The following is a 24,126-nucleotide window of genomic DNA, read 5'->3' as shown; positions in this document are numbered from 1 at the left end:
ATTCAAAACTGGGTCGATTATCTCAAGATTCCAAACTTTGGAGGGGTGATATCCAGGGATCAAATAAAAGATTGTAAGACGGGTCACTCTTTCGTTATCAATCTGAACGAATCGCATGAGTCTGGTTCACACTGGGTGGCGATGGTCTTTGGTTCCGATCTCATTTTGTACTTTGACAGTTTCGGTCTTGATCCACCGCAAGAGGTGTTAGCACTTTGCAAAAAACATCGAGTTAACTATGCATTCAACAACACACATTATCAGGCATTGACAAGCGTCTTGTGTGGTTATTATTGTATCTTTTTCTTGAATGAAACAAGTAAACGGATGAAACCTTTTTTTGCACATCAAAGTTTGTATTCTATTTTCAACGATGTTGTGCAGCCTTTGTCGCACAGTGATGCTTTTTCGAACGAACGATTTATAAAAAATTATTTTCTGAATATATAATAAACAAACAATAATATTGAGATGGGATATTCTGACGGTTATCATCAAATAGATCATAGACAAGAAGGAGCAAGCAAAGAAGGACCTGAAGGACCACCTGGCCCAAAAGGAGAAAAAGGTGACACAGGATCGCAAGGACCGCAAGGTCGAAAGGGAGATACAGGCCCACAAGGACCGCAAGGACCACAAGGACCTGCTGGATCAAAGGGGGATAAAGGAGATAAAGGTGATAAAGGTGATGTAGGACTGCAAGGGCCAAAGGGAGATACAGGACCGCAAGGACCTGCTGGATCAAAGGGAGATAAAGGTGATAAAGGTGATAAAGGTGATACAGGATCGCAAGGGTTAAGAGGACCTGCTGGATCAAAGGGAGATACAGGATCGCAAGGACCGCAAGGTCAAAAGGGAGATAAAGGTGATAAAGGTGATAAAGGTGATACAGGATCGCAAGGACCACGTGGGTTGCAAGGCCCTCAAGGACCGCAAGGGTCTGCTGGTTCAGGTAGTAACATCGATCTTTCAGATTTGAAGAAGGCGATAACTTTTACAAGCACACATGGAGCAGACCGACAGGTTACGGGTTTGAGTGATCAACCGCTCAACGGTACTGCTGCCGTAAATGAGAATAAACTCAACACCGAATTGGCGAAAAAGGCCGATTCATCAACTGTTTTGAACGGTTTGAGTGGTAAAGCTGATACAGCATCTTTTATGCTATTGGATGGTACACAAAAGATGACAGCCAATCTCGATATGAATGGTAAAGATGTTATCAATACAAAGAGAGAGAACTATCTGGGTATGACTACAAGGCAACAAACTACTTATGAAAACTCGAACACTCTCATCTCTCGATATGAAGCGGGTGCAATGAAAAGGCATCTCCAAGGTTTTCTCGATATTACTTGTCTCAGCAATGCCACTCAAGTATACGTTGACAATACAAAGAAGAGCATACCAAGCTTTCCCAACTTAAACGACAAGCAAACTTTAGACGCTCGTAAACGTAAAATCGTAAACCTTCCAGATACCTTCTCAGATAATGATGAAGCTGTGAGCAAAAAGTATGCAGATACAAAGCTGAGCAAGACAGGTGGTACAATGACGGGCAACCTTGCAATGGGTGTCAACAAAGTCACATCTAGTCATACACCTTCAGCTGACGATGAACTGGTCAACAAAAAGTTTGTCGAAGATCGATTGGCTCACAACTTAACACCGGCCCAGCTAACTAACAACCTTTCTTACATCATGAGCCGAAACGGTCAGTTCTCTGATGAAGATGATATAACAGGAAAACCGATTACAGATCAGGTTGTTTTGTACCCCACAAATCCCAGAACAAAACCGTTTGATTTAATTCTCGACACTTCCAAGGGTTATTATTCATCACGTTTTGGTGTAAATATGTATTCAGCGGATAAGGCAGAATACACTGTCGTCTGTGAGCTCTGTTGGATATCGAATAAAGTTGATCCAAGCAGTGTGACATTGACGGCAACCAGCAGTGTTGAAACAATCTCCACTAAGCGTAGCAATCGATTCGATAATCACATCGTCACCTTGATTCACATGACTAAATGGAGCAACGCAACACCTAATTATTTAATGTTTGACGTAGTGATCAAAAACAAATCTGGTCAGTCTTACGATCAGAAACTTCCCATCTGGGTGATAGTCTATGGATCAAAGGGTTATCACAACAGCATACCGAAATCTGTTTGGACAAGTTGGTACAGCTTTTTGAGTGGTGGAGTTCGTATAAATTCTGCACTTACTCTCGCAAAGCAACCGACTGTCGCCTCTTCAGCGGTAACGAAAAAGTACGTTGATGATATCCAAACATCTTTGCAGACAAATATTGATACAAAAGCGACAAAGACGGCGCTGACAAATGCAACGAAAAAGATTTGGTATCGAGGAAACTGCGCTCATAACAACGCGTCACAGGCAACATTTTATGTAAATGGAACATCAGATCATACCACAAACGTTTCACAGAGTGATAATGCTGATTTCACAGTGAACAGTTCAGACAATACAAAACTCATAATCAACAACGCTGGCATGTATCTGATCACATACATCGATGGTGTCCAGTCTCAACATCTACATAATCTCAAGTTTACCTTGAGCAATTCGTTTGTGACCACAGCAAACGGAATATTGATGGCGTTGCCCAACACAAGAAATGCTTGGGTTAATACCGCTAATACCGTTTTGTTGTATTTCCAAGCGAACACATCGCTGAGCATAGAGACAGATAACAGCGCTACTCTACTTGATGGATTGGATTGGAGTCATCTGTTGATTGTGAAGCAAGATTAAATTTTTATATTTTCTTGTGAAATATAAAATGGACTACACGGAAGTGGTTTACACGTCAAAAATTGTACAAGCATCTAATCATATTGATTACACCATTGATAAAGACACATTGTCATTGCTGCAATCTTTGCATGATCGTTTTTACAGACTCGATTTTGTTATGAAGTATGTGAAGGGATTGTTCAAAAAGAAAGGAATTGCACTCGATGTTGTCGGTGTGATTCTTGGTGTTGGTGCGGCTGTGCCGACATCTATCACTGTGAATCCTTTGCTAGCTTTGGTTGCACTTGTTCCAATGACGATTGTAAAAAAGTATAAGGATTTTAAAAAATATGATTTGAAAATCGAAAAACTCAACATCGCTTTGTCTGTAAACAATTCGATATTGACACACTTGAATCATTCGATGAGAGAGAATGGAAAGTGGAGTATGAGTGATTTGGAATGGATTGAAAAGTATGAAGCGTTGATCAATGATTTGGTTCCAAACTTGGCGCATGCGTCATATCACAAAAAATATAGAGGTTATGTTAAAAAAAGGTTTGATGTGAATATGTAAGTTTTGCATCTTATACTATTTAGTATAAGATTTTCATTACAAAAGATCTGCAGCTGTTGTGTATTCAGTCTCTAATACCTCAGATTCAACATTTGGATGAGGCAAAAGGCGTTTCATCCACGTTTTAGTGGGTTCTACAACAGCCTCATATAGTTTGACCTGCAGTGAAATACGAGCGCCAATAAAGATAGACTCAATTTTTATTGCACATTTTGCATGACAGTATTTTCCCATCAACGTATGTGCATCTATCGGTTCGTCATTTAGATCGAAAAATTGCGTGCAAAACTTATCTGTTTTCTTTGAGTAAATCAGTTTTGCATACAAGGTCGGGCCGCGATTGGGGTCTTTTTGTTGAACAATCTTTCCTGTCTTTTCATTCAAGACTTTTTGCATTTTCCAATAAAGAGGGTTTAAACCACCTTTAGACTTTGTCAGATCACTACGTTCTAACTCAAACATGTCTATTTCTTCACGATTTTCAACCAAGTGATCTATACAGCAATCAACAATGGCATTGAAAGTCTCAACCCAAATCTTCTCTTCTTCTGTAGCTCCATCGCGGTTCCACAAGCACAGAGGAAATGTGTAACCAGTGACTTTGTCTGTCTCTTGACTCGTATTTTCTGAAATTCCAAATGAATACAGACGTTCTGTGGGAAGAATGAGTTCACCTTCTGTCCCGTCTTCGTTGAGAGTAGAAATGTTGATTCTCTTGAACTCGATTTTTGGTTTGCTGTCCGGAATCTCTCCCGAAATGGGTTTAGAAAAGATCATACGTTCTTTGGGATTGTAACCATTAACGGTTGTTAACTGTGTGTTTTCGTTATTTGTCATTTTTGCTTTCTCGTATTTAATAATTTTTTTCTATTTTTCTATTTCTTTAAATCATTTTAATTACTCAAAATTTAACTTAGATTTTTTCTGATTAAAAAAAGTTCAGTCAAAATCTCAGTCAAAATTTGGCTGAAATTTATGTGAGATTTATGTGATTTTTTTTAATCAGAAAAAATCTCAGTCAAAATTTGGGCGAAATTTGGGTGATAATTTGGGCGATTTTTTTTAATCAGAAAAAATCTCAGTCAAAATTTGGGCGAAATTTCTGATTAAAAAAAAAAATGAAATGCGCTGAACCGGCAATATTCCTACTACTAACACCCAGACACATTGAGGAGTTACCAATCACTCGGAGCAAAACAGCACGAGTTGGGCGACTTTGCTTCGGCGCTTCACTCGAAACAACGCGGACTCGACATCCAAGTTAAGCTGTTTGGAATAGAACACCCAGACACAGCGAGGAGTTATCATTCACTAGGAATATTACACAGTACAAGCTTGGCGACTTTGCTTCAGCGCTTCAGTCAACACAGCGCGGACTTGACATCCAAGTTAAACTGTTTGGAGAAGAACATCCAGACATATCGAGGAGTTACCAATCACTCGGAGTAACACAGCACGAGTTGGGCGACTTTTCTTCAGCGCTTCAGTCCAAACTGCGTGGACTTGACATCCGAGTGAAACTGTTTGGAGAAGAACACCTAGACACAGTGAGGAGTTACGAATCACTTGGTTTGACACACACTTTCTTGGGCGACTTTGCTTCAGCGTTTCAGTCAATACAGTGTGCATTTGCCATCCAAACTACACTGTCTGGAGAAGAACACCCAGACACTGCCCAGAGTTCGAGTACGAATCACTCAGAGTAACAAAGCACGATTTTGACGACTTTGCTTCAGCGCACAACACGACCTCGCACAATTACAACTCGTTACTTTTAAAGCGCTTCAACTGCCCATAGATCATTACATTGAAAAACACCCAACAATTCAGAGCACATTTAAATCGCTATCCACGACCTCGGCCGCTATTATGCGATCCCTTCTCTCACGTGACATTTTGTAAACACCTTTTTTTATTTTTCTTTCAAACATGTCACTGTGGTTGATCGCTTTAGAAAGTGACGAAAACTTGTTCGATTCTGCAGCCCAGGAACATGTTTGAGAAGTTGAATCGCCTATCGTGCTTTGTGAAGTTTTGCTGCCCCATTCTGAATGGAAAAAATTAAAGAATATTTTTAGCTTGGCCTCATGGCGGGAATGAGAGATAATCCCAAATCAAAATTCTAACATTTAGTTACACTTGATAACTTGAAATTACTTTGCGATTATTACTAAAGCTTTAAGCTAAAAGGTTTTCAAAATGTGCCGGAGAAGTACAAAATTAATCGAATGGTCTAGGACACATCCTTTGCACATTTGTCATAACAAGTAAGTGATAGTTAGTGGATCCAATCAGGTTTTTCCATTTACACTGATCTTGTCTTGCGGAATGATCTTCTTCTTCAGCGAAGATAGTCGTTCAATTTCCTGGAGTTGACTACATGTGCTACAAACCGGTCAGTCAGTCGGTCAGTCAAGGTAGTTTTGGTTTTATCAACTGAGTTGATAATGTAAATTGGCCACCACAAGGAGTTTCAGAGCTGATCGACGTTTGGAGCGTTAGCCGGAGCAAATGTCGCTCAGTCAGTCAGAGTCGTTCGGTCAGTCATTCAGTTGGCTCGTTACTAGCACAAAATTCACACAAACGAAAAGATTGAAAACAAAAATGTGAACGTTTGAAAAGGAAAAATTTAAGACCTTTTTACCTCAAAGTTAAGTTAATTGCAAGTAAGTTAGGCTTTTCACTTTCTCTATACACCGTGAATTACAAGCTTTTGTAATTGATTGACAACTTGATTCTAACAGCCTGCAGGCCACCTCTGACTCGTTTTCAACCTTCTTGCATTATCAGACGTTTAACTTCTGTCTTAGTAGCTGTTAGAGCAATGAAAGATTTCACAGGCACTGGCTAAGAAGAAAATCAAAATGAACTATCTTCACCTCAGACCACATTTTATTGCAAAGAGGTATACGACCTTAATTACACATCTAATTAGTGGCTTTAAAATACGACTTCTTCGAAAATATTAGCAGAGTGTAAACAGAAAAGAGACATCTAACAAGTTTCAATAATAATAATAATTACAATAATACACGTTCAGCATTTTTTATAAATAAGTTAATCAGTTATCAACTCAGGCCAGCTGCTGTCATTAAAAGCCAATTGCTGCAGTGAGGCTGTACACCATTTATTGTTATACTTTTTTATAGATCTTTTATTTACAATGTTATTCGTCAGTCGAGAAGATCAATTTGACAAAGCCGTCTTCACTCTCCAGAGGCTGAGCACAGAATGGGCATATGGCTTGAAAAGCATCACATCCATGAGGAATGGGAAGTTGTTACCAAAACCTGCATCAAAAGGATAAAAAAAAAAACCACCACTTTATTATCGATTCTCCTTCATGAACGAGACACGTTGATGTTATCTGTGAGAAGTTAACAGTTCATAAGCATCTGTTGACCTTTTTACGTACTCCAAGATCAAAATATCAATTCTCTAAACTGTCCGTTCTAAATTTCTCACAATTTCAGCTCTGAGAATTTGGTATTAAATCAAACAAAATTCCCCTTATCAATATTTTTCTTTCTTCTCACCTAGCTCTTCTCTGCTTTAGAATGTATTGTTATTGTTAGGGTAAATTCCTTTGTTCACTCGGTGGAATACAAGGGTCAAGTTAGTATTTTGGCTGACAAAGTGTCTCGTATAGGATTGGAACTCTGTTAAACTTCCCTAACAAACTGTTAAGTTATTGGTAAATTTTTGCTGTTACATAGTGTGACTTTACAGGCTGTGAACTATATTATAAACCATTTTTTTGTTCAAATAGCTTACAAAAGGTCTTAGGGAGGAACTCTAACGAGAGAAAGACAAATTGAACTCTTTCAGATGCAACTGTTCTTCAGTTGCTAGGGTATCTCATTCTGGAGCAGCAGGGAACCTCGCCTTACTGTTTCCTCCGAGCAAACATGTCCACAAGGTACAAAAGCATGTGTAGCAGCAGGCTCTCCCTGATTGAATGCAGGTTCTTTTCCAAGACTCAGTGGCACATACCTGCTGACCTGGTGAAGCAATGGAAATTGTGGATGTTGCTTGACACTAGCTAGCTTAAAAGTAAGATGGATGCCTTTGGTGTCAAATATTTTCCACAGTGGCCAGCCAGCATGCTGATGGAATATTTTCTACGCCCCCTCCTCTCCCCACTACAGGTTGTCATAACCCTTCCACCCACCCAAGAGGCAGTAATTTCCAGGCACCCTTTGACAATGACTAAATCAGTGGATGGGAATAGTGAGCCTGTGGGTGGGGTAGGGGAATCCTTGTAACACCCACTATATACTAAGTACTCAGGAGTGAAATGACTGTCACTAAACTACCCTTAAACCCTGAGATCCACTGCAAAATAGCTGAGATGTTCCACAGGAGCTTGCCCTGACCAAATTGAAGAGCCCACTATGTTTCTGGCAATAAACCCTTTGATTCCCAAGATCTCCTAATCAGTTCTCCTTACCATCTGTCATATAAATTCTTATAATATTAGTTTGAAGAAATTGGTTTTGGATCAATTAATAACCTCCTTTGAACTGATATTTTTTCTTTATTCTCACAACACGTCTGCTTGATAATGCTTTGACACCGTAATGAGAAATTCTCTCTTGGTCACTCAAGAGAGTAAAGGATTAAACTGCATTAAACTGTCTAAATTTTTCCTTAAGAATCCTTGTAGAAAATTTTCTCATAATTCTATAAAATATAAAATTCATTTGAGATTGTAGGAAAAGTTTTTTTCTTAATCTCCTCTTCTTGTCAAAATGTTTCTTATGCCAGGTTTTATTACCTGTAAACAAACTGGACAAGTTCTTTTGTCTGCAAGATTTCTCTCAGGTGAATTCCATGAATGAACACCATGTACATGACCACACTTGAGGTAAACATATGGCTGTGCATTGGTCACATTGCTAGAGGGCTGAAAACAAAGAAATATTACAGGAAAATTAAAAGGGAGAAGGGTGTCAATGATATTACATTAATCCTTCCTATCCATACAAATGTACATCAGTATGGATGTTTTCCACTCTGTTCTCCATACATTCTCTTTGGTACTGACATGACAGGTACTTCCCCTAAGGATTGGGGTGAGTTTTGCATATCACTTCCCTCCCTCCCTCCCCAAATAAACATGCATCACTAAAAATAAATAATACTGCTGCAACAAAGATTCAATAAAAAACAGCAAAGGAACAACCTCAGTCTTACCTCTGATTGACTTGGAAATCTTAACGTTGTGAGACCCACAGGACACTGAGGGCGAGAAGCATTTAGGCACTCCCTCATTTTGTCAATTGTTTCCAAGGTCTACAGGTTTGAATGGAAAAATTACAGTTAAGTCTCAGTTGTTTAGTTTTGCCATATCTAAATTCCAGCTTATTAAATCATGTCACTTCCTTCCAAAATAAATATTATACCAATAATAATTACATCTATTGAGTGGAAACCATTCTGAAAATCTGCTCTAAAATACAATGGTCCTACAATAATTATAAATTAGAAGAAATCTATTTTTGTATATAAATTTAAAATTTAAATGCAATGGATTTATCTTGCACCCTTTGTGGCATTACAGATATCTTTATTAAAAAACTTTTCTGATGTGAAATACATGGAAGTAATCATCATGTCCTTAATTCATCACTAAATAAAGTTAAAATTGCATTTATTGAAGGCTCTCAATTAATTAAATTATGAAGGGTTAAAAATGTCAAAAGGCAAATTATACAATCACTGTGATACCAAAGTGATGGAACAACCCCATTAAGGGAACACCTCCAGGAGACAGAAAATTTGGTCAGCTCCTAGAAACAAATTATTTATTATCTTGATTAAAGGGTGTCTATGTCTCTATTAAGACAACTTTTTTTTCCAGTTTAGAAAGTGTTCCCTAAATGAAGTCATAATGGAAAAATTGAATTGAAGGTTGATGGTGAAGAATAATTTTGTGAAGCAAAAGACAGAGAAACATACAGGCATTTCCTTTATAGCTTCAGCTGATCTCCATAGTAACACAGCTCCACAGAGATCAATCAATGACCCATCAAGTAAATCATTGGACTCATCTTCAACCTAAACAAGAATAAGTGTTATTAACCCTCTACACCCTAACATCAGTATGCATATTCTCCATACTGTTTTCTATACATTTCCTAGGGTGCTGACAAGGAGAATTTGTTTAACAATCAAAACCTTCGTCCTTTACACCCTAACATCAGTATGCATATTCTCCATACTGTTCTCCACTCATTTCTGAAAGTGCTAATCAGGAAAATTTGTTTAACAATCAAGAGCTTCTTTAGTTGGTAATCATTTCTTTTATTTTCTCATGATTCAGGGGAGATATTAGAGGTTATTTACTCTTAGAGGTCAGATGGCCATTTACATGTTTGAAGGGTGAAAAGGGTTATTGGTGCTATTGATATTATTGACACATTGTGATCATAGCAATAATAAATAATAAATAATAATAATAAGTAATTTAGCAATGGACATCCACTGGGTGGCTCTTCTTGTCCACTGTTTCCAGATCGAATTGGAATTTGGAATGTTGGTTTTGCAGAGAGAGGAAAACCGGAGGACCCGGAGAAAAACCCTCCGAGCAAGGACGAGAACCAACAACAAACTCAACCGACATGTGACACCGGGTTCGGGAATCGAACCCGAGCCACAGTGGTAGGAGGCGAGTGCTCTCACCACTGCGCCATCCCTGCAATGATTTCCTGCCAGGTGCTATATAACCTACTAAGGTAGCATCATTACTCAGTCCTTTAACCTTTTGGCAGTGACTGGTTGAAACTGATGGCAACATAACAATAAACAGAGGTCTATCTATCAGTTAGTACTGTAAACTACTGGAACTTACAGTCTTCCCTTTCTCAGTGGTCGACCGTGTTCTACGAAGTCCATATACATTCCCACATACTGATATTTCACACCATATTGTGGGCTGACAAGAAGGACCACCCTTGGCATTCATTAGACGAATGCCATTGGTGGTCAGACCATCCATCAAATTCTCGTCATTTTGCCACTTGGGGGCTTTTTCCTGTTGAGCAAAATCACGATGTAACTACTTTGACAAAAAAAAAAGATGTTCTTCTGCATTAATGCCTTACAAACACTGCATTCAAACTCCAGCAGAATAAAAATGACTTGAACTTGTAGGACTAAATTTAGTGTTTGTGTAATAGTATCGGTGATGACGTAATCTAATTAGCATGAAGCACGTGAAGGAGGTTGTGTAATGTATATAGAAGGAGTGTGCGAGGAATAAAAGTGTGTTGCAATGCGGATTCCGTGTGCTCTTTAAGTTCCCTACAAGATACTAAATTTGGCGACGAGGATGCAAGGATTTTATGTCTAATTCTGAGGAGTTGGAAGAAGAAGTGATGGCCACCACATTACAGTTACCTGCTATTCCCCCTTTCTCCGTCTCAAGCGATCAAATGACACTCGGGCAGCGCTGGTCGAAATGGGTTAAAGGTTTGGAATACTTTCTGGTGGCATCTAACATTACCGAAAAGAAACAACGACGTGCTGTCCTGTTGCACTTAGCAGGCCCTGAAGTCCAAACGGTTTTTGAAACTCTGAGTGGTACTGGAGAGGATTACGATACGGCACTTGCGAAATTAACCGAGTACTTTGAGCCGAAGAAGAACATTCCCTTTGAGAGACATGTGTTTCGGCAGGCAGCGCAACAGCCGACTGAAAACATCGATTCGTACGTGACGCGATTACGAAGCCTTGCGAAATCTTGCGAGTATGGAAATGTGGACGAAATGATCCGAGATCAAGTGGTGGATAGATGCGCCTCGAACAGTCTTCGCCGTCGACTACTACGAGAAACCGACCTAACACTGGATGGGCTTTTACAGATCGCTCGATCAATTGAAGCGTCTGACCTACACGCTACTACAATGGAGGCAGCGCCGGGCTCTTCAGGACGGGTCAACAAGGTCTCGGGCGGATTTCAAAGATCGAGAGGAAGAAACAGTGGAAAGTCACGGTCGTGTCAACCAAAGAATGCGAAGAATTCACGACCACAGAACCATGACACGAGGCAAATTGTCTGTTTTTGTTGTGGACGTGCGGGTCATCGCGCGAAAGATCCTTCGTGTCCTGCAATTGGAAAAGCTTGTAGTAACTGTGGAAAGCAAGGACACTTCGGTGGAGTTTGCAAAGGAGTTCCGAATCGAGCCACTAGTTCTCAGAACGTTGCGCAACAACGGAATGCAAATGGGCTTCGGTACGTGACAACCGAACAAGACCCTGGTTCAGACGATGAATATTTGTGGGCGATTAGGGGCAACATGGACGACAATACTGTGCAAATAACTGTTGAAGGTACATCGATTCCGGTTATTGTTGACTCAGGGGCAAGTGTCAATGTCCTGGACAGTATTACATTCAACCGATTGTCGAATACAGGAGTTGTTCTCAGAAATTCCGATGTCAAAATTTACACGTACGGCTCGAAAACGCCGCTTCCTGTCAAAGGAACATTCCGTGCCAATGTGTCAACAACTCAATTTCACACACAGGCCGACTTCGTGGTTGTTGAAAATTTAAATGCGGGATCATTGTTGGGCAAGGAAACTGCAACGGAGCTTGGGTTACTAAGAGTTGGCCCGGAATACCCGAGCACAGTTAACCAAATTACAGTGAAATCTGTACAAGTGATTGTGGACAAACATAATGCAGTGTTTAACGGCGTTGGCAAACTGCGGGATTATCAATTAAAAATACACATCGACCCAGAAATTTCTCCAGTTGCGCAACCGCAGCGCCGCCTTCCCTTTCACGTTCGTAAGGATGTGGAGAAAAAGCTCAATGAATTGCAAGATCTCGACATTATTGAGGATGTTGACGGTCCAACGCCCTGGGTTTCGCCTTTAGTCGCGGTCCCAAAGTCCAATGGCGAAGTACGGGTTTGCGTCGACATGCGTCGTGCAAACGAAGCTGTGATCAGAGAGCGACATCCAATACCAACACTTGAGGAAACATTGGAAGCACTTAATGGAGCAGCTGTGTTCTCTAAGCTTGATTTGCGATGGGGCTATCATCAGGTCGAACTACACCCAGAGTCTAGAGTGCTTACAACTTTCTCAACACACAAGGGACTTAAGCGTTACAAACGCTTAATATTTGGCTTGTCATCAGCACTAGAAATGTACCAATATGTCATTCAGCAAACTCTTCAAGGAATTCCCGGAGTAAGGAACATTTCTGATGATATTATTGTGTTTGGCTCTGACCAAGACAGTCATGACAGGAATTTGGAACTTACACTTGCACGCCTTGAGAACAAGGGACTTACGCTTAACCGAGAGAAGTGTATCTTTAGTGTTCCAGAATTAGTATTTTTTGGATTTAAGATTTCTGCCGATGGCATTGCACCGGACGACAAGAAGGTTGAAGCGGTGAGGAACGCGCGAACACCACAGAATGCAGCGGAAGTGCGGAGTTTTCTCGGGTTAGTGAACTACTGTGCGCGTTTTATCCCAAACTTTGCAACCCTCGCTGAGCCATTACGGATGCTCACAAGGAGTGATACAGAGTGGGTCTGGGGTAACGCGCAACGAGAGGCATTTCGCCGCCTTCAAGTCATTCTAACCAGTGACTGTGTTGTTGCACATTACGACCAAGCCGCTGAAACGGAGCTGAAAGTTGACGCAAGTCCTGTTGGACTTGGTGCCATTTTGCTGCAGCGACGGGGTGATTGTGTTCATCCTGTGGCATATGCGAGTCGCACGTTAACAGATGTTGAGAGGAGGTATTCTCAGACCGAAAAGGAGGCACTGGCGGTTGTGTGGGCTTGCGAGCGATTTCATATTTACTTGTATGGTAAACTGTTCACCCTGTACACGGATCACAAGCCGCTCGAAGTTATTTACAACCCTAAATCCAAGCCACCGCCTCGGATTGAAAGATGGGCACTTCGACTGCAGCCATACACATTTGATGTTGTACACATGGCCGGAAAGACAAACCCAGCTGACGTCCTCTCAAGATTGCCGTTAGAAAACCAACCGTTCCGGGAAAGGAACATTGCGGAAGAATATATTAACTACGTCACAGTCAACGCGGTTCCAAAAGCACTCACACTTGAGCAGATTGCAAATGCTACTGAGGCAGACCCAATACTACAGCAAGTACGATGTTGTCTGAGTGACTGTGAGTGGCCAGACACACCAGAGCTCAGGCCCTACAGGCGGGTCAGAGATGAACTGTGTGTGACCAATGGAATCATCTTGCGAGGACATCGTATTGTCATGCCTAGTACCCTCTGGCAAACAACCTTAGCAAATGCACACGAGGGTCACCAAGGCATTGTGCGGACCAAACAGATGGTCAGGGAGAAGGTTTGGTGGCCAGGTATCACACATCAAGTGGAGACAATGGTCAAGGCATGTCTACCCTGTCAATCTGTTGCGGGCAAGTCTACTGCAGAGCCACTCCGACCTACAGTGATGCCTGACAAACCATGGCAAGAGGTACACATAGATCTCTGTGGACCGTTCCCTACAGGAGAAAGTCTCGTGGTTTGTGAAGATGCATGTACGCGCTGGCCTGAAGTAGTCATTGTACGCTCAACTACCTCTGCGGCCATAATCGGACATCTTCGAAAGATATTTGCTGTACATGGGCTTCCAGAGAAAGTAGTCACAGATAACGGTGCAAATCTTGTGTCAGAGGAATTTGAGGTGTACCTGGCAACGCATGGCATCCAGCATCGGAAGGTCACACCCTACTGGCCTCAGGCGAATGCAGGGGTTGAACGATTTAACAAGACAATTGAGAAGGCAATTCGCACTGCGCATGCTGAAGGAAAGGATTGGCGCACTGACATGTTTGCCTTCCTACTGAACTACCGTGCGACACCTCATGCGACTACCGGAGCGTCGCCGGCGTTTCTACATTTAGGACGTGAGATCAGAACCAAAGTCCCACAAGTTGAGACACGGATGTCGAATGCTGTATCTGCTGCAATACAGTCTGCAAAGGGTAAGGACCAACAAGCCAAGCAGCGCACAAAGGTTTATGCAGACAAGAGAAACAGAGCGAGTCCATCAGACATCAAATCAGGAGACAAAGTGTTGCTACAGCAGGCGCGGCAGAACAAGCTATCAACGCTGTATGACCCTCAACCCTACACAGTGCTAGAACGTAAGGGACCGAGCCTTATTCTGCAGCGAAGAAATGGACGTGTGTTCATGCGCAATGTATCGCATGTCCACAAGTTACACCAGAACACTGCTGTACGGGAGGAAGATAATTATGTGATGGATTTTGATCTTCCACAGGCAATGAATCCTCCACGGGCAGCGGAACAAGATACGCGAAGATCTGCTCGTGTCAGACGTGCACCGGCACATCTGAGGGACTATCAGTTACACTGAACAGTGTCAATGAACTTTGACTGAACAATTGCAAATTTTAGTATGCTAACGAGTTCTGTTGGTTTCGCTTATTTACCGAAAATAGCACCAGGGATTATAGCTGAGTTTCAATTCAATCAAGGGAGGGATTTAGTGTTTGTGTAATAGTATCGGTGATGACGTAATCTAATTAGCATGAAGCACGTGAAGGAGGTTGTGTAATGTATATAGAAGGAGTGTGCGAGGAATAAAAGTGTGTTGCAATGCGGATTCCGTGTGCTCTTTAAGTTCCCTACAAGATACTAAACTAAAGCATTGCAAAATAGAGTAAAGTTTAAAAAATGCCAATTTCTGCTTTAATAAAAATGAGTATAACAAGAATCAAGTATTTTTTTTAAAAAATTTATTGAGATGTATATTTTTATTTTGAAAAAGTAAAGTTTTGAACTTACTCCTAAAAATATATTACTAGATTTATCAAAACCAGCTGCAAACACCCTGGCGGTATAAGGTGGTTCTCTATCGACGACAATGCGACAAGCATATCTGGAGATAGTGCTCTTGTGTGTGTCTGGGTTCAAATCTGAAAGCTTATTTCCAGGAGCTGTGTCAGTCACCACAAAGTCTATTTTAGAATCAGCAGAATGGCCAATCTGCAAAAAAAGAAAAAAAAGTCCAGTAAAAACTGAATTCTATACTGTTCATCTAGCTATGATAATCCTCATTGTAAACCTAAAACTTAATATAACACAAAAAGTCTCCAAATGGTAACAGGTATCTCTCACAGTGACCCAGATAGTGTCAATGCAAAATACACTATGTAGACATCTACGTACACGTCACTTTGCTTTGTAGTTACTGGTAAGTTTAACTTTCATACTTTCTTGAATTTATACATAGTGCCAATGCAAAATACACTTACAAGTCACTTTCCTTTGTAGTTACTGGTAAGTTTAACTTTCATACTTTCTTGAATTTATACATAGTGCCAATGCAAAATACACATACACGTCACTTTGCTTTGTAGTTACTGGTAAGTTTAACTTTCATACTTTCTTGAATTTCTACATAGTGCCAATGCAAAATTACACACACATGTCAATCATTTGCCTTGGCCTTCGGCTTCAGCAAATAATTCATCTACTCGCCATGGACAAATCACAATATTTTGCTCAACCTCGTCCAATAATTGTTAAACATTTGTTGAATAATCTGCCTAGATTGGGATCTCCACCTTGTCAAGGTGGGGTGGCTTGCTCTCCCCAGTGACCCCCAGAGCTATGTTGGCTGGAGTCTTGCACTCCTGGCAGGGACACCCATGCCAAACAGGTCGAAGGGTAGGGGCCAGACAAAGAGTGATCCCACTGGCCCTCCAGGTTGGGAGTTGAGCAGAGGGGTGATAACCCTCTCCTGTAAAAAAAAAAGAATTATTACAGAAACCAGAAGCAGAGTGAATTCACTATTTCAAAGGGGAACTGTGGCAGTACCTCATAAGAGAGAATTAATGAAGCATGGGAGCCAAAGCCAGCAGGACGCCTCCAGGCTGATGAAGCCACTGTTAAAGAAAGGCAAGAGGCAGGTTGGAGGTCGTGGGAGGAGGTGCGGACCACAGAAACCAATTGAGAGGAGTGGAAAAGCTCTGTGAAGGCCCTATGTGCCACGAGGCATGATAAGGATTGATGATGATTTGTTGAATAATGATCTGCTCTGTTATGCCATCAGAGGTGGAAGACTAGAGCACAGTTGGTGGGAGGAGTAGAATCCTCCTTGGAAATCTTTGTTAAAAAACCTGACTAGGTCTTAAAGGAAAAGGTCCGAAGGCTGTAACTAAATTTTAAGTTTCTTCCGCAAGTATGTACCATCATGTGACAAAATTTACTTCTGCCTGGTTAAAGATAAACAGTAATTCTAATTTGCAAAGAATATGGCAGGTTTTCAATAGTTTTTCATTTTTCAGGGAGCCTATTTTCCACCTGGCCATTACAGCAGAGGAAATAGGGCCTCTCGGTTGGTAGAGATGTTCTCTGATGTTAGTTAAGAACCGTAACCTCCCACTCTGCCAACCTCCATCCCCCACTCACTCCACCCCATGCTATTGCCAAGGAATCAGTCGGACTAAATTAAATGCGAACGGATTTATGGGATAATAAGGATCTCTGGATGCGCTTTGTAGAAAGCTGTGCCTCAGATTTACATGCATAAAACATTTTAGTCTTTGCACTGTGCTAGTCACTCAGTTGCAATATGTTTGCAGGAGAAAAGATATTGAACAAGTCAACATGACCTATGAGAAGTACTGGAATGGGGAGTGTGGGTATGCAAGGATTTTATCACACAATATTTTGTGAAAATATTTTCTGACTAATTTATTGGGAAAATTTTAAAAATGTACTCGGCAGGAAGGCACATACCCACAGCCTAAATTAGGGAGCATCTTTTACCCCTTCTCCACACAGATTTACATACAGCTCTCTAATAACTTTTTGTTTCTTAAATTATATTTTTTTTCATATTTTATTTTTCAAAGAGCTGGGACCACCTGATTTTGAAGTAGCTGAAAATGAGGCTATAAAGCTGAAGGTACAGGTGTGTTTGATTCATATTTCCATCTTTATTAGGGTAGCCAAGGGGGGAACCAGATTCCTTTTCACACACCAATTTTTGAAAAATTCATGTGTCACATATTCAAAAGGGACAACTTCAAATCTGCCTTTGTGTGCACTACATTTCAAGAAAATCTACAGGTTTTCACTAAATGAGTCACACAGGTCATGTGTGGTCAGGTGGTAAATCATGCTTCTTCTTTGGTGACCCGGTCTCCGTACTTAGAACCTTGCAGATCAGTTCACTATCCAAGAAGCCCATCATGAGGGTGGACATTTTAACTTATCAGCCAGAGAGTGTTTGCTTGATTTTATTTTACTACAAAATTGTGTTACCCAGAGTACTGACAGAAGGAAAATAAAAAAAAAAAACTATAGGTGTGAGCTTTACAAAGAGATCTTGCCAGCCATCAAGGAAGGGTGAATTATTAGAAAATTATCATGATTAAAAGAATCTGAATGACATGGTCCAGTTCACTATTAATGAGATCCATTGAGAGAAATTTAATTACTCATTCATTTGTGTTTTTGTATTTCTTTTGACCAGTTGGTTCATCACAGTTCAGAGCTCAACATGAATTATTTGAGGCCTCTTCAACTTTTTAGAATTTTACTGATTTGATATCTCAGGTTGGTGGAAAGTGTCTATTTTGTATTCCAAATTGTTGCTGATTTACTTTTTTTTTAACAGTGACAGCTTTCAACCACCAAATGGTTTTTGAAATACTTAAGTCCCCTTTGAAATGGGATTATGATTTCTACTGATACCTTATTTTCAAAGGCTTCTAATACGAATTTTTCCTTTTCCTTTTACAGAATGTAGCTGATGTCTTGCAACAATAATAAGTGACTGCAAATGACAGGATTGACTGAAAAACATCTGCTAGGTTGATACCTTCAAGAAATAAGTAGTTAATTATTGACTTGTAAAGACACAGTCTGATAATAATGATGATGACAATGAGAATGATGAAGACAGCATTGATGACAATGACAATACTGATGACCATGAAACAGGGGTTTCATTGATGTTTTCAGGAGGAGGGCCACTGGTTTTCACAGGCGGGCAAAACTTTTTGAACTAAACTTCTTTATAAGTTAAACTTTCCCCCAGACTGTTAAACCAGGTGGGCAAAACCATCCTTACAACCACTCAATTTGGCCAGTGCCCGGCCCTTAATGAAACCCCTGCTTTTAAGATTTAGGCTCTGCCAAATATTTCTTGCTTGTTCACTCTGAAGACCTAATGCACATTTTAACATTAAATGGTGAAAGTGAGATACCCAGGTCTTGTTTCATCTTCTCAGCTGTTCACAAGTGTTCTCCACTATTTCTATCGCCTTCACACTTGTGCAAGGAAATGAGTATGTAGCTATCAAGATACCATAGGGTAAACTGCACACTATGATTCCAGATCTGTTATAGTGTGACGTTGCATATACACTGAAGTAACAGAACAGAAAAACATCTATCAATAACACAAGTAATGGGGTGAATCAGTGGAAAAAAAATCACACCAAAAAAAAAAAAAACATTCGGGGGTATTGTTGAATTTTATTTATGAACATGACTTCAAGTTGGCTATCTGAAAATTTGCAGTCTGTAATCATTATGGTAAATACAAAAATAAATAAAATAAATAACTTTATTTAACAATGGAAGCACTTTACAGTCTTAGACTGAGAAACCTATGGCCTTCACATGCTATTATGGCCTACAAATGGTAGAGTTGGTGTAAAATTGTAACTCAATGAAATCACGCAGTCTGGGAAGCTTAAAGCTCACCAAGCTGGTAATAAAAGTATATTACAAATATCTTCTTCTATGTCTAGATACACCTGTGGAACACCCCAAATGTAAAGTACATATCGCGGACACAAGGAATGGGTCCAAAAAAAAAGGAACAGATACAAAGCATTTGACAGACATTCCTTCCTCTCAACTCAGCAAGGATAAGTCACATTACCTACAAAAATTCTTTCTGTAGATAATGTATTTAATCTCTGGATCACCAATTGCAGTTTGCAGAATAAATCCCTTTTGGCAAGCAGCAGAGTCTGTAGGAAAATGAAAGAAGGATTAAGCACGATTTACTTCTGTTTAAAGAGGGGAGCTAAGTTACCAAAAACAACCTGAAGCCTCAAACTCAAAGGCAGGTTAAAACTGCACCCCACAACATTGCGAGGCAGTTGATTGCAGTTATGTTTTGATGATTCTGTGAAAATATAAATACCCCTCCTTGCAGGTGTTTATGACTTCCATCATACCTTCAGAACTGTGATTTCAAATTCTAGTTTGGCTGATTAAAACTATTTACAAAACATTCCCTGTGAAAGTGGGCCACCTGGATATAACTTGGTTCACTGTGAATCTCTCACTTCTCTCTGGCCTCTAAGTGTTTAGTTAAACTTAGACGGTGATCTTTTTCCTTTGTTTTTGCCTTTTTTTGTTTGCGTTAAGTTTCGTGACATACATAAGTTAGAGTTTGATCACATGTTTTTCGGCTGTAGCTTCCTCACACATGTTTTTATCGATGAGCCCTTGTGGACTGTAAACTCTTCTTTTCGTCACTTTGGTTCACACAAAATGCAAAATTTCAATTGACACTTGTTTTAGGTATTCATTATGTTTATTTGTTGTTCTTGTTTGTTTTCTTTCTCAGTTTTCACCGTTTTGTAACTGTTTTCATGACATGTTTGTACTATTGTTTGCGATCGTTGAAAATTAAAGAATTTACGGGATAAACATGTCGAAGTTTCATGCCATCCCTAATGCTAAGTGAGAAACTTTGCAGATTATGATAAACAAAGTGTTTCTCCAACTTCCTGCCCTGCTATATCTCACCTTATAGTTGTGTCACACCTTTCCCACACCCCTCCCACGCCACTCCCATTTCTCTCCCAACCCTTTCAGCTCTCTATTTCCTTGGGGTCCCATTTCACTATTCTACTAAATCTCCTAAGCTGAATCAGGGAAACATCCTGTAGGTAGCCTTTATTTTCTTCATATTAGAAAAACAGAACATACCTTCTTCTTCAGATGTTGTGGTAAAGATAACAAGAAACTGGGTATAGTATTTCTGCAAAAATCACGAAGACCCACATCAAAACAATATCAAGCTGACAAGAGATGAGAAAAGAGAAAAATGTTACTTAATTAAGGGAATTATTAGTTGATCCAATACCAAATTCTCAGAACTAAGATCATAAGAATTCTTTGACAGACAGCAAGGAGAATTCCTCAAAGATCTTGGGATTGAAAGGGTTAGGTTCACCATCAGATGTTGATATTTATTATCAAGAGGAAACTTCTATCTCTATCTCCTTTATTTGTTTGAGCAGGTTGAATTATGGCAGCTATTTGCTGATGTGGACCTGCTATCTTCCCACCCATCCACCCCAGGAGAGGATATCCATCACACAGTAATCTCGTGTGTGGGAAATTAACGTCTCCTACCCTCACCCTGCAGGAGATGGGACCTCCATTTATTCGTCCCTATCCAAGAAGACTAGAATATCTAACCATTTCTTGATGTTATAGAAAGGGAGCAAAATTAATGCTTCTCAATTATTTTAAGACCTTGAGTGTTGGTCCGGCCGGGGCTCAAACCCTCGACCTCCTGCACAACAGTCCAGCGCACTATCCATGGGGCTAACTGGCCGGCAGACATCCACAAACCTTTCACTTCCAAAGATAATCAGAATTAAAATCCTATTGCAATAACACTTTACACCTTGATACCAGTATGCAAATTCTTCCCATTGTTCTCTTTATATTTTCTAATCTGCTGACAAGGAGAATTTGTTTACCAATCAAGAGCTCCTTGATTAGTAATCATTTCCTTTATTCTCATGACCTTATTGTTTGATTCAGGGCTGATATTGAAAGGAGAAATTCAATGCTAGTTTCTCTTAGAAGTCAAAGGGTTAAGGACTTGTACAGAGAAGCAGTGAGAACTAAGAAAAATACCTAATTTGTAGGGGATACTGCTTTGATGCAATACCAAATCCTCAGGATTGACTTATAAAGAAACAAATTGTCATCAATTAGGAGAATTAGCTCCATAGTAATATAAGAATAAAGCATTTTAAAAATACAGGCAAAATATAGCAATTTTTACCTGATTTAGGTCTTTGAGGTTCCCACATGAGTAGATTGAATCACCCTGTTTGGTCAGGACAACCACACCATCAAGAACGGTGCCAACAAACAGATGTTCTGTGGATGTATATTATGTTTAAATGAGAAATGAGACAAAGTTCAGTATCCACATATGGTGCTCTGGTTTAAATCTGATCCTTAGAGAGGGACTTCTATCAATCAACACAATTGTGTGGCCAGGACTTGGAGTTAAACTATGTTCAGGAGCATTTTTCAACACCAATCCTGTCTAACAACAAACATATGAAATACATATATATGAACTGCAGTTATGAAACGTATATGTGCACGATCCTTCGCAGTAAAGCACTATTTAAGCAATAGTGAAAATCAGACCTGAAAAAAATTCAGGCCTGTACGGGTTTCGAACCACTGACCTCTGCGATACTAGTGCAGCGCTCTATCAATTGAGCTAACAAGCCAACTGGGAGCAGGCCATAGAATTAATTCGACATAAACCCGTAAGATGATAAATCAAACAACAAACATATGAAATACATATATATGAACTGCGGTTATGAAACGTATATGTGCACGATCCTTCGCAGTAAAGCACTATTTGAGCAATAGTGAAAATCAGACCTGAAAAAAATTCAGGCCTGTGCGAAGGATTGTGCACATATACGTTTCATAACCGCAGTTCATATATATGTATTTCATATGTTTGTTGTTTGATTTATCATCTTACCGGTTTATGTCGAATTAATTCGATGGCCTGCTCCCAGTTGGCTTGTTAGCTCAATTGGTAGAGCGCTGCACTAGTATCGCAGAGGTCAGTGGTTCGAAACCCGTACAGGCCTGAATTTTTTCCAGGTCTGATTTTCACTATTGCTTAAATAGTGCTTTACTGCAAAGGATCGTGCACATATACATATACAATCCTGTCTAGATACCATTATCTTGTACTAAAAACAGTATTTCATGCATTAAGATTTTAAAAGGGAAAAGTTCAACATGCGTGACATATTAATTTTGTGCTTTATCGCACAGCAAGTACAAACCCTCTTGCCACCCTCGTATAGTGTCTTGTCTGGATTGCTGGTCCTAGCAGTATGCAGGATGTCTGTCATATATGATGAAGCTATTTAATGCCAGGGTCTGATTGGAAAACATGCAGTTCCTTAGCTGCAAATCAGAAATAGCTAGAGCACTGCTGACACAAAACGGTTTGGCCATGGTGCCTATTAATACTCTTCGCTCTGACGAGGTGTTAACGCTCGTAACGTCATCTTTTAAACTCTTTATGGTGGCCACTTTACATTATCAACTTAGTTAATAAAACCAAATTACCAATTAATACTTAACATTATCAACTTGGTTGATATTATCAAATTACCAATTAATACTCTGTTTTGTAGCGTCTAAAACAAAGTTGTTGGGGGTTCAAAGCAGGAAAGGTGATTTAGCTCTGAAGCGAGGTCTTGAAATTTGTTTCATTCGCGTTGCCAGAACTGTGTATCGTTAGAAAAAAATTGTAAACAGCGAACTTCACAAAACAATATGAAACAAATACCTGAGACGAACTCACTCCAGGCCTCCCCTGATTGCATCTGTTAACCTCTTCTTTCTGGGCCTTACCCTTCCCTTAGTTCATCTGAAGCACTTAACGCTTAATCTATGTTAATATTTTTGTTAGCAGAACAAATATCAGTCTGCTAGAAGAGGAAAACTCAAGGTTATGTTGTTATCGACAGGCATTCCTATCACATTAGCTACCAGTCTCTTTCCGAATTTTATTGGTTCGCAGCTTCTCGTAGCCGAAAAGGAGCCGAAAGCAGCCGAAAGCAGCCGAAAGCAGGTCGAAAAAATAAAGTGCTATTTGAAGATTTATGATCATAATTGTGCATCATTTAAAAGGCTTTAAAGAGAATTTTTGTTTGTTTTATTATCAAAGTCATATTTCAAAGTATCACATCACCTGCTGTTGCGTCGGAAACTTATCAGGGGAATTCCTAGGTGGAATTTTCCTTTCATCAGGGCATCTGATCAATGACCATCACACCACAAGAACAATAGATTGTAGATGTTTCTTTAGTCGGTGCGTAACTTGCGTCGCTTTCCTAACACTGGGAACAATTTTAAAGTGAAAATGAGCAGTAATCGCGGATTTCGTGCATATATATTTAATTCACGTTAGTCAGTCTCTTTGAGCACCGGCAAGACTTCAGACATTTTAAATTGAGTTTCAAGATAGGTAAATGGCAGTTCTCCGTCTACTTAACTGAAGACTAACTACCATATTGATGAAGGTCTGCGATAAATGTTTCTTACGCAAACAGCATCTTTCGTAACATAAAAAGAAACATGAACGGTACATCTTGATGTTTTCTGATCGATGTTCCTATGGTGTGAGATAAATTTTGTGTACGAATCCAAAGTCACAACTGAAAAAGAGAGAAGAAATATTTTGAAAAACTATCAGGACAATCACTCGTTACGGAAACAATAAATTTTTTAAACTTTTCGCGTGGTTGCTGAGATATCTTTCAAACTTTCACAATGAATGGGTAAAACTAAGAAAAGCACGTTACGAGATTTTCCCAAAGTCTTTAACTCCAAAGAATTTGCTGTGTTTGTTGTGTGTCATCGTTTCCAATTTCTTGGATTACGACGTGCTGTGCAACACGAGAGTTTCACTTGAGATCAGGAATTGTGT

The 24,126-nt window shown here is 39.9% G+C and overlaps 2 protein-coding genes and 1 long non-coding RNA gene across 5 annotated transcripts; all 3 read right to left on the bottom strand.

The window, feature by feature from the left end:
- Positions 1 to 6,676: 6,676 nt before the first annotated feature.
- LOC148727900 (E3 ubiquitin-protein ligase pellino homolog 1-like) lies at positions 6,677 to 10,486 on the bottom strand. The gene is made up of 5 exons (XM_088762806.1): positions 10,191 to 10,486; positions 9,299 to 9,397; positions 8,534 to 8,632; positions 8,115 to 8,243; positions 6,677 to 7,338 (listed from the first exon to the last, which is right to left on the bottom strand). Exons 1-5 carry the CDS (start codon positions 10,335 to 10,337, stop codon positions 7,186 to 7,188), a joined length of 627 nt encoding a protein of 208 aa, XP_088618932.1. The 5' UTR covers positions 10,338 to 10,486; the 3' UTR covers positions 6,677 to 7,185.
- A 4,737-nt stretch (positions 10,487 to 15,223) lies between these two features.
- On the bottom strand, positions 15,224 to 17,061 carry LOC148727899 (uncharacterized). 2 transcript variants are annotated; one of them, XR_016002359.1, is made up of 3 exons: positions 16,194 to 17,061; positions 15,941 to 16,116; positions 15,224 to 15,359 (listed from the first exon to the last, which is right to left on the bottom strand). It is a non-coding gene; the product is annotated as an uncharacterized LOC148727899 (long non-coding RNA). The 2 variants fall into 2 exon arrangements; XR_016002358.1 differs by lacking the exon at positions 15,224 to 15,359 and having other exon boundaries at positions 15,738 to 16,116.
- Positions 17,062 to 17,604: 543 nt separating this feature from the next.
- Positions 17,605 to 24,051, bottom strand: LOC148727898 (uncharacterized). 2 transcript variants are annotated; one of them, XM_088762810.1, is made up of 6 exons: positions 22,984 to 24,051; positions 21,430 to 21,527; positions 20,337 to 20,388; positions 19,276 to 19,366; positions 18,593 to 18,752; positions 17,605 to 18,204 (listed from the first exon to the last, which is right to left on the bottom strand). In XM_088762810.1, exons 1-5 carry the CDS (start codon positions 23,018 to 23,020, stop codon positions 18,605 to 18,607), a joined length of 426 nt encoding a protein of 141 aa, XP_088618936.1. In that variant the 5' UTR covers positions 23,021 to 24,051; the 3' UTR covers positions 17,605 to 18,204; positions 18,593 to 18,604. The 2 variants fall into 2 exon arrangements, with proteins under 2 accessions (XP_088618936.1, XP_088618935.1); XM_088762809.1 differs by having other exon boundaries at positions 17,605 to 18,752.
- Positions 24,052 to 24,126: the final 75 nt, after the last annotated feature.

This window comes from Stylophora pistillata, chromosome 6 (assembly GCF_964205215.1).
Source record: "Stylophora pistillata chromosome 6, jaStyPist1.2, whole genome shotgun sequence".
Taxonomy (NCBI): domain Eukaryota; kingdom Metazoa; phylum Cnidaria; class Anthozoa; order Scleractinia; family Pocilloporidae; genus Stylophora; species Stylophora pistillata.
This window is presented reverse-complemented; position numbering and strand designations above follow the sequence as displayed.

Coding starts and splice junctions, on each gene's coding strand:
- LOC148727900 (XM_088762806.1), bottom strand. CDS start 10,337: ATGGATGGTCTGACCACCAATGGCATTCGTCTAATGAATGCCAAGGGT. Junction 9,398..10,190: donor CCACTGAGAAAGGGAAGACT/GTAAGTTCCAGT, acceptor ATTCTTGTTTAG/GTTGAAGATGAGTCCAATGA. Junction 7,339..8,114: donor CTTGTCCAGTTTGTTTACAG/GTAATAAAACCT, acceptor TTGCTTCACCAG/GTCAGCAGGTATGTGCCACT.
- LOC148727898 (XM_088762809.1), bottom strand. CDS start 23,020: ATGCAATCAGGGGAGGCCTGGAGTGAGTTCGTCTCAG. Junction 20,389..21,429: donor ACCTCAAAGACCTAAATCAG/GTAAAAATTGCT, acceptor TGATTTTTGCAG/AAATACTATACCCAGTTTCT. Junction 19,367..20,336: donor CACAACATCTGAAGAAGAAG/GTATGTTCTGTT, acceptor ATTTTCCTACAG/ACTCTGCTGCTTGCCAAAAG.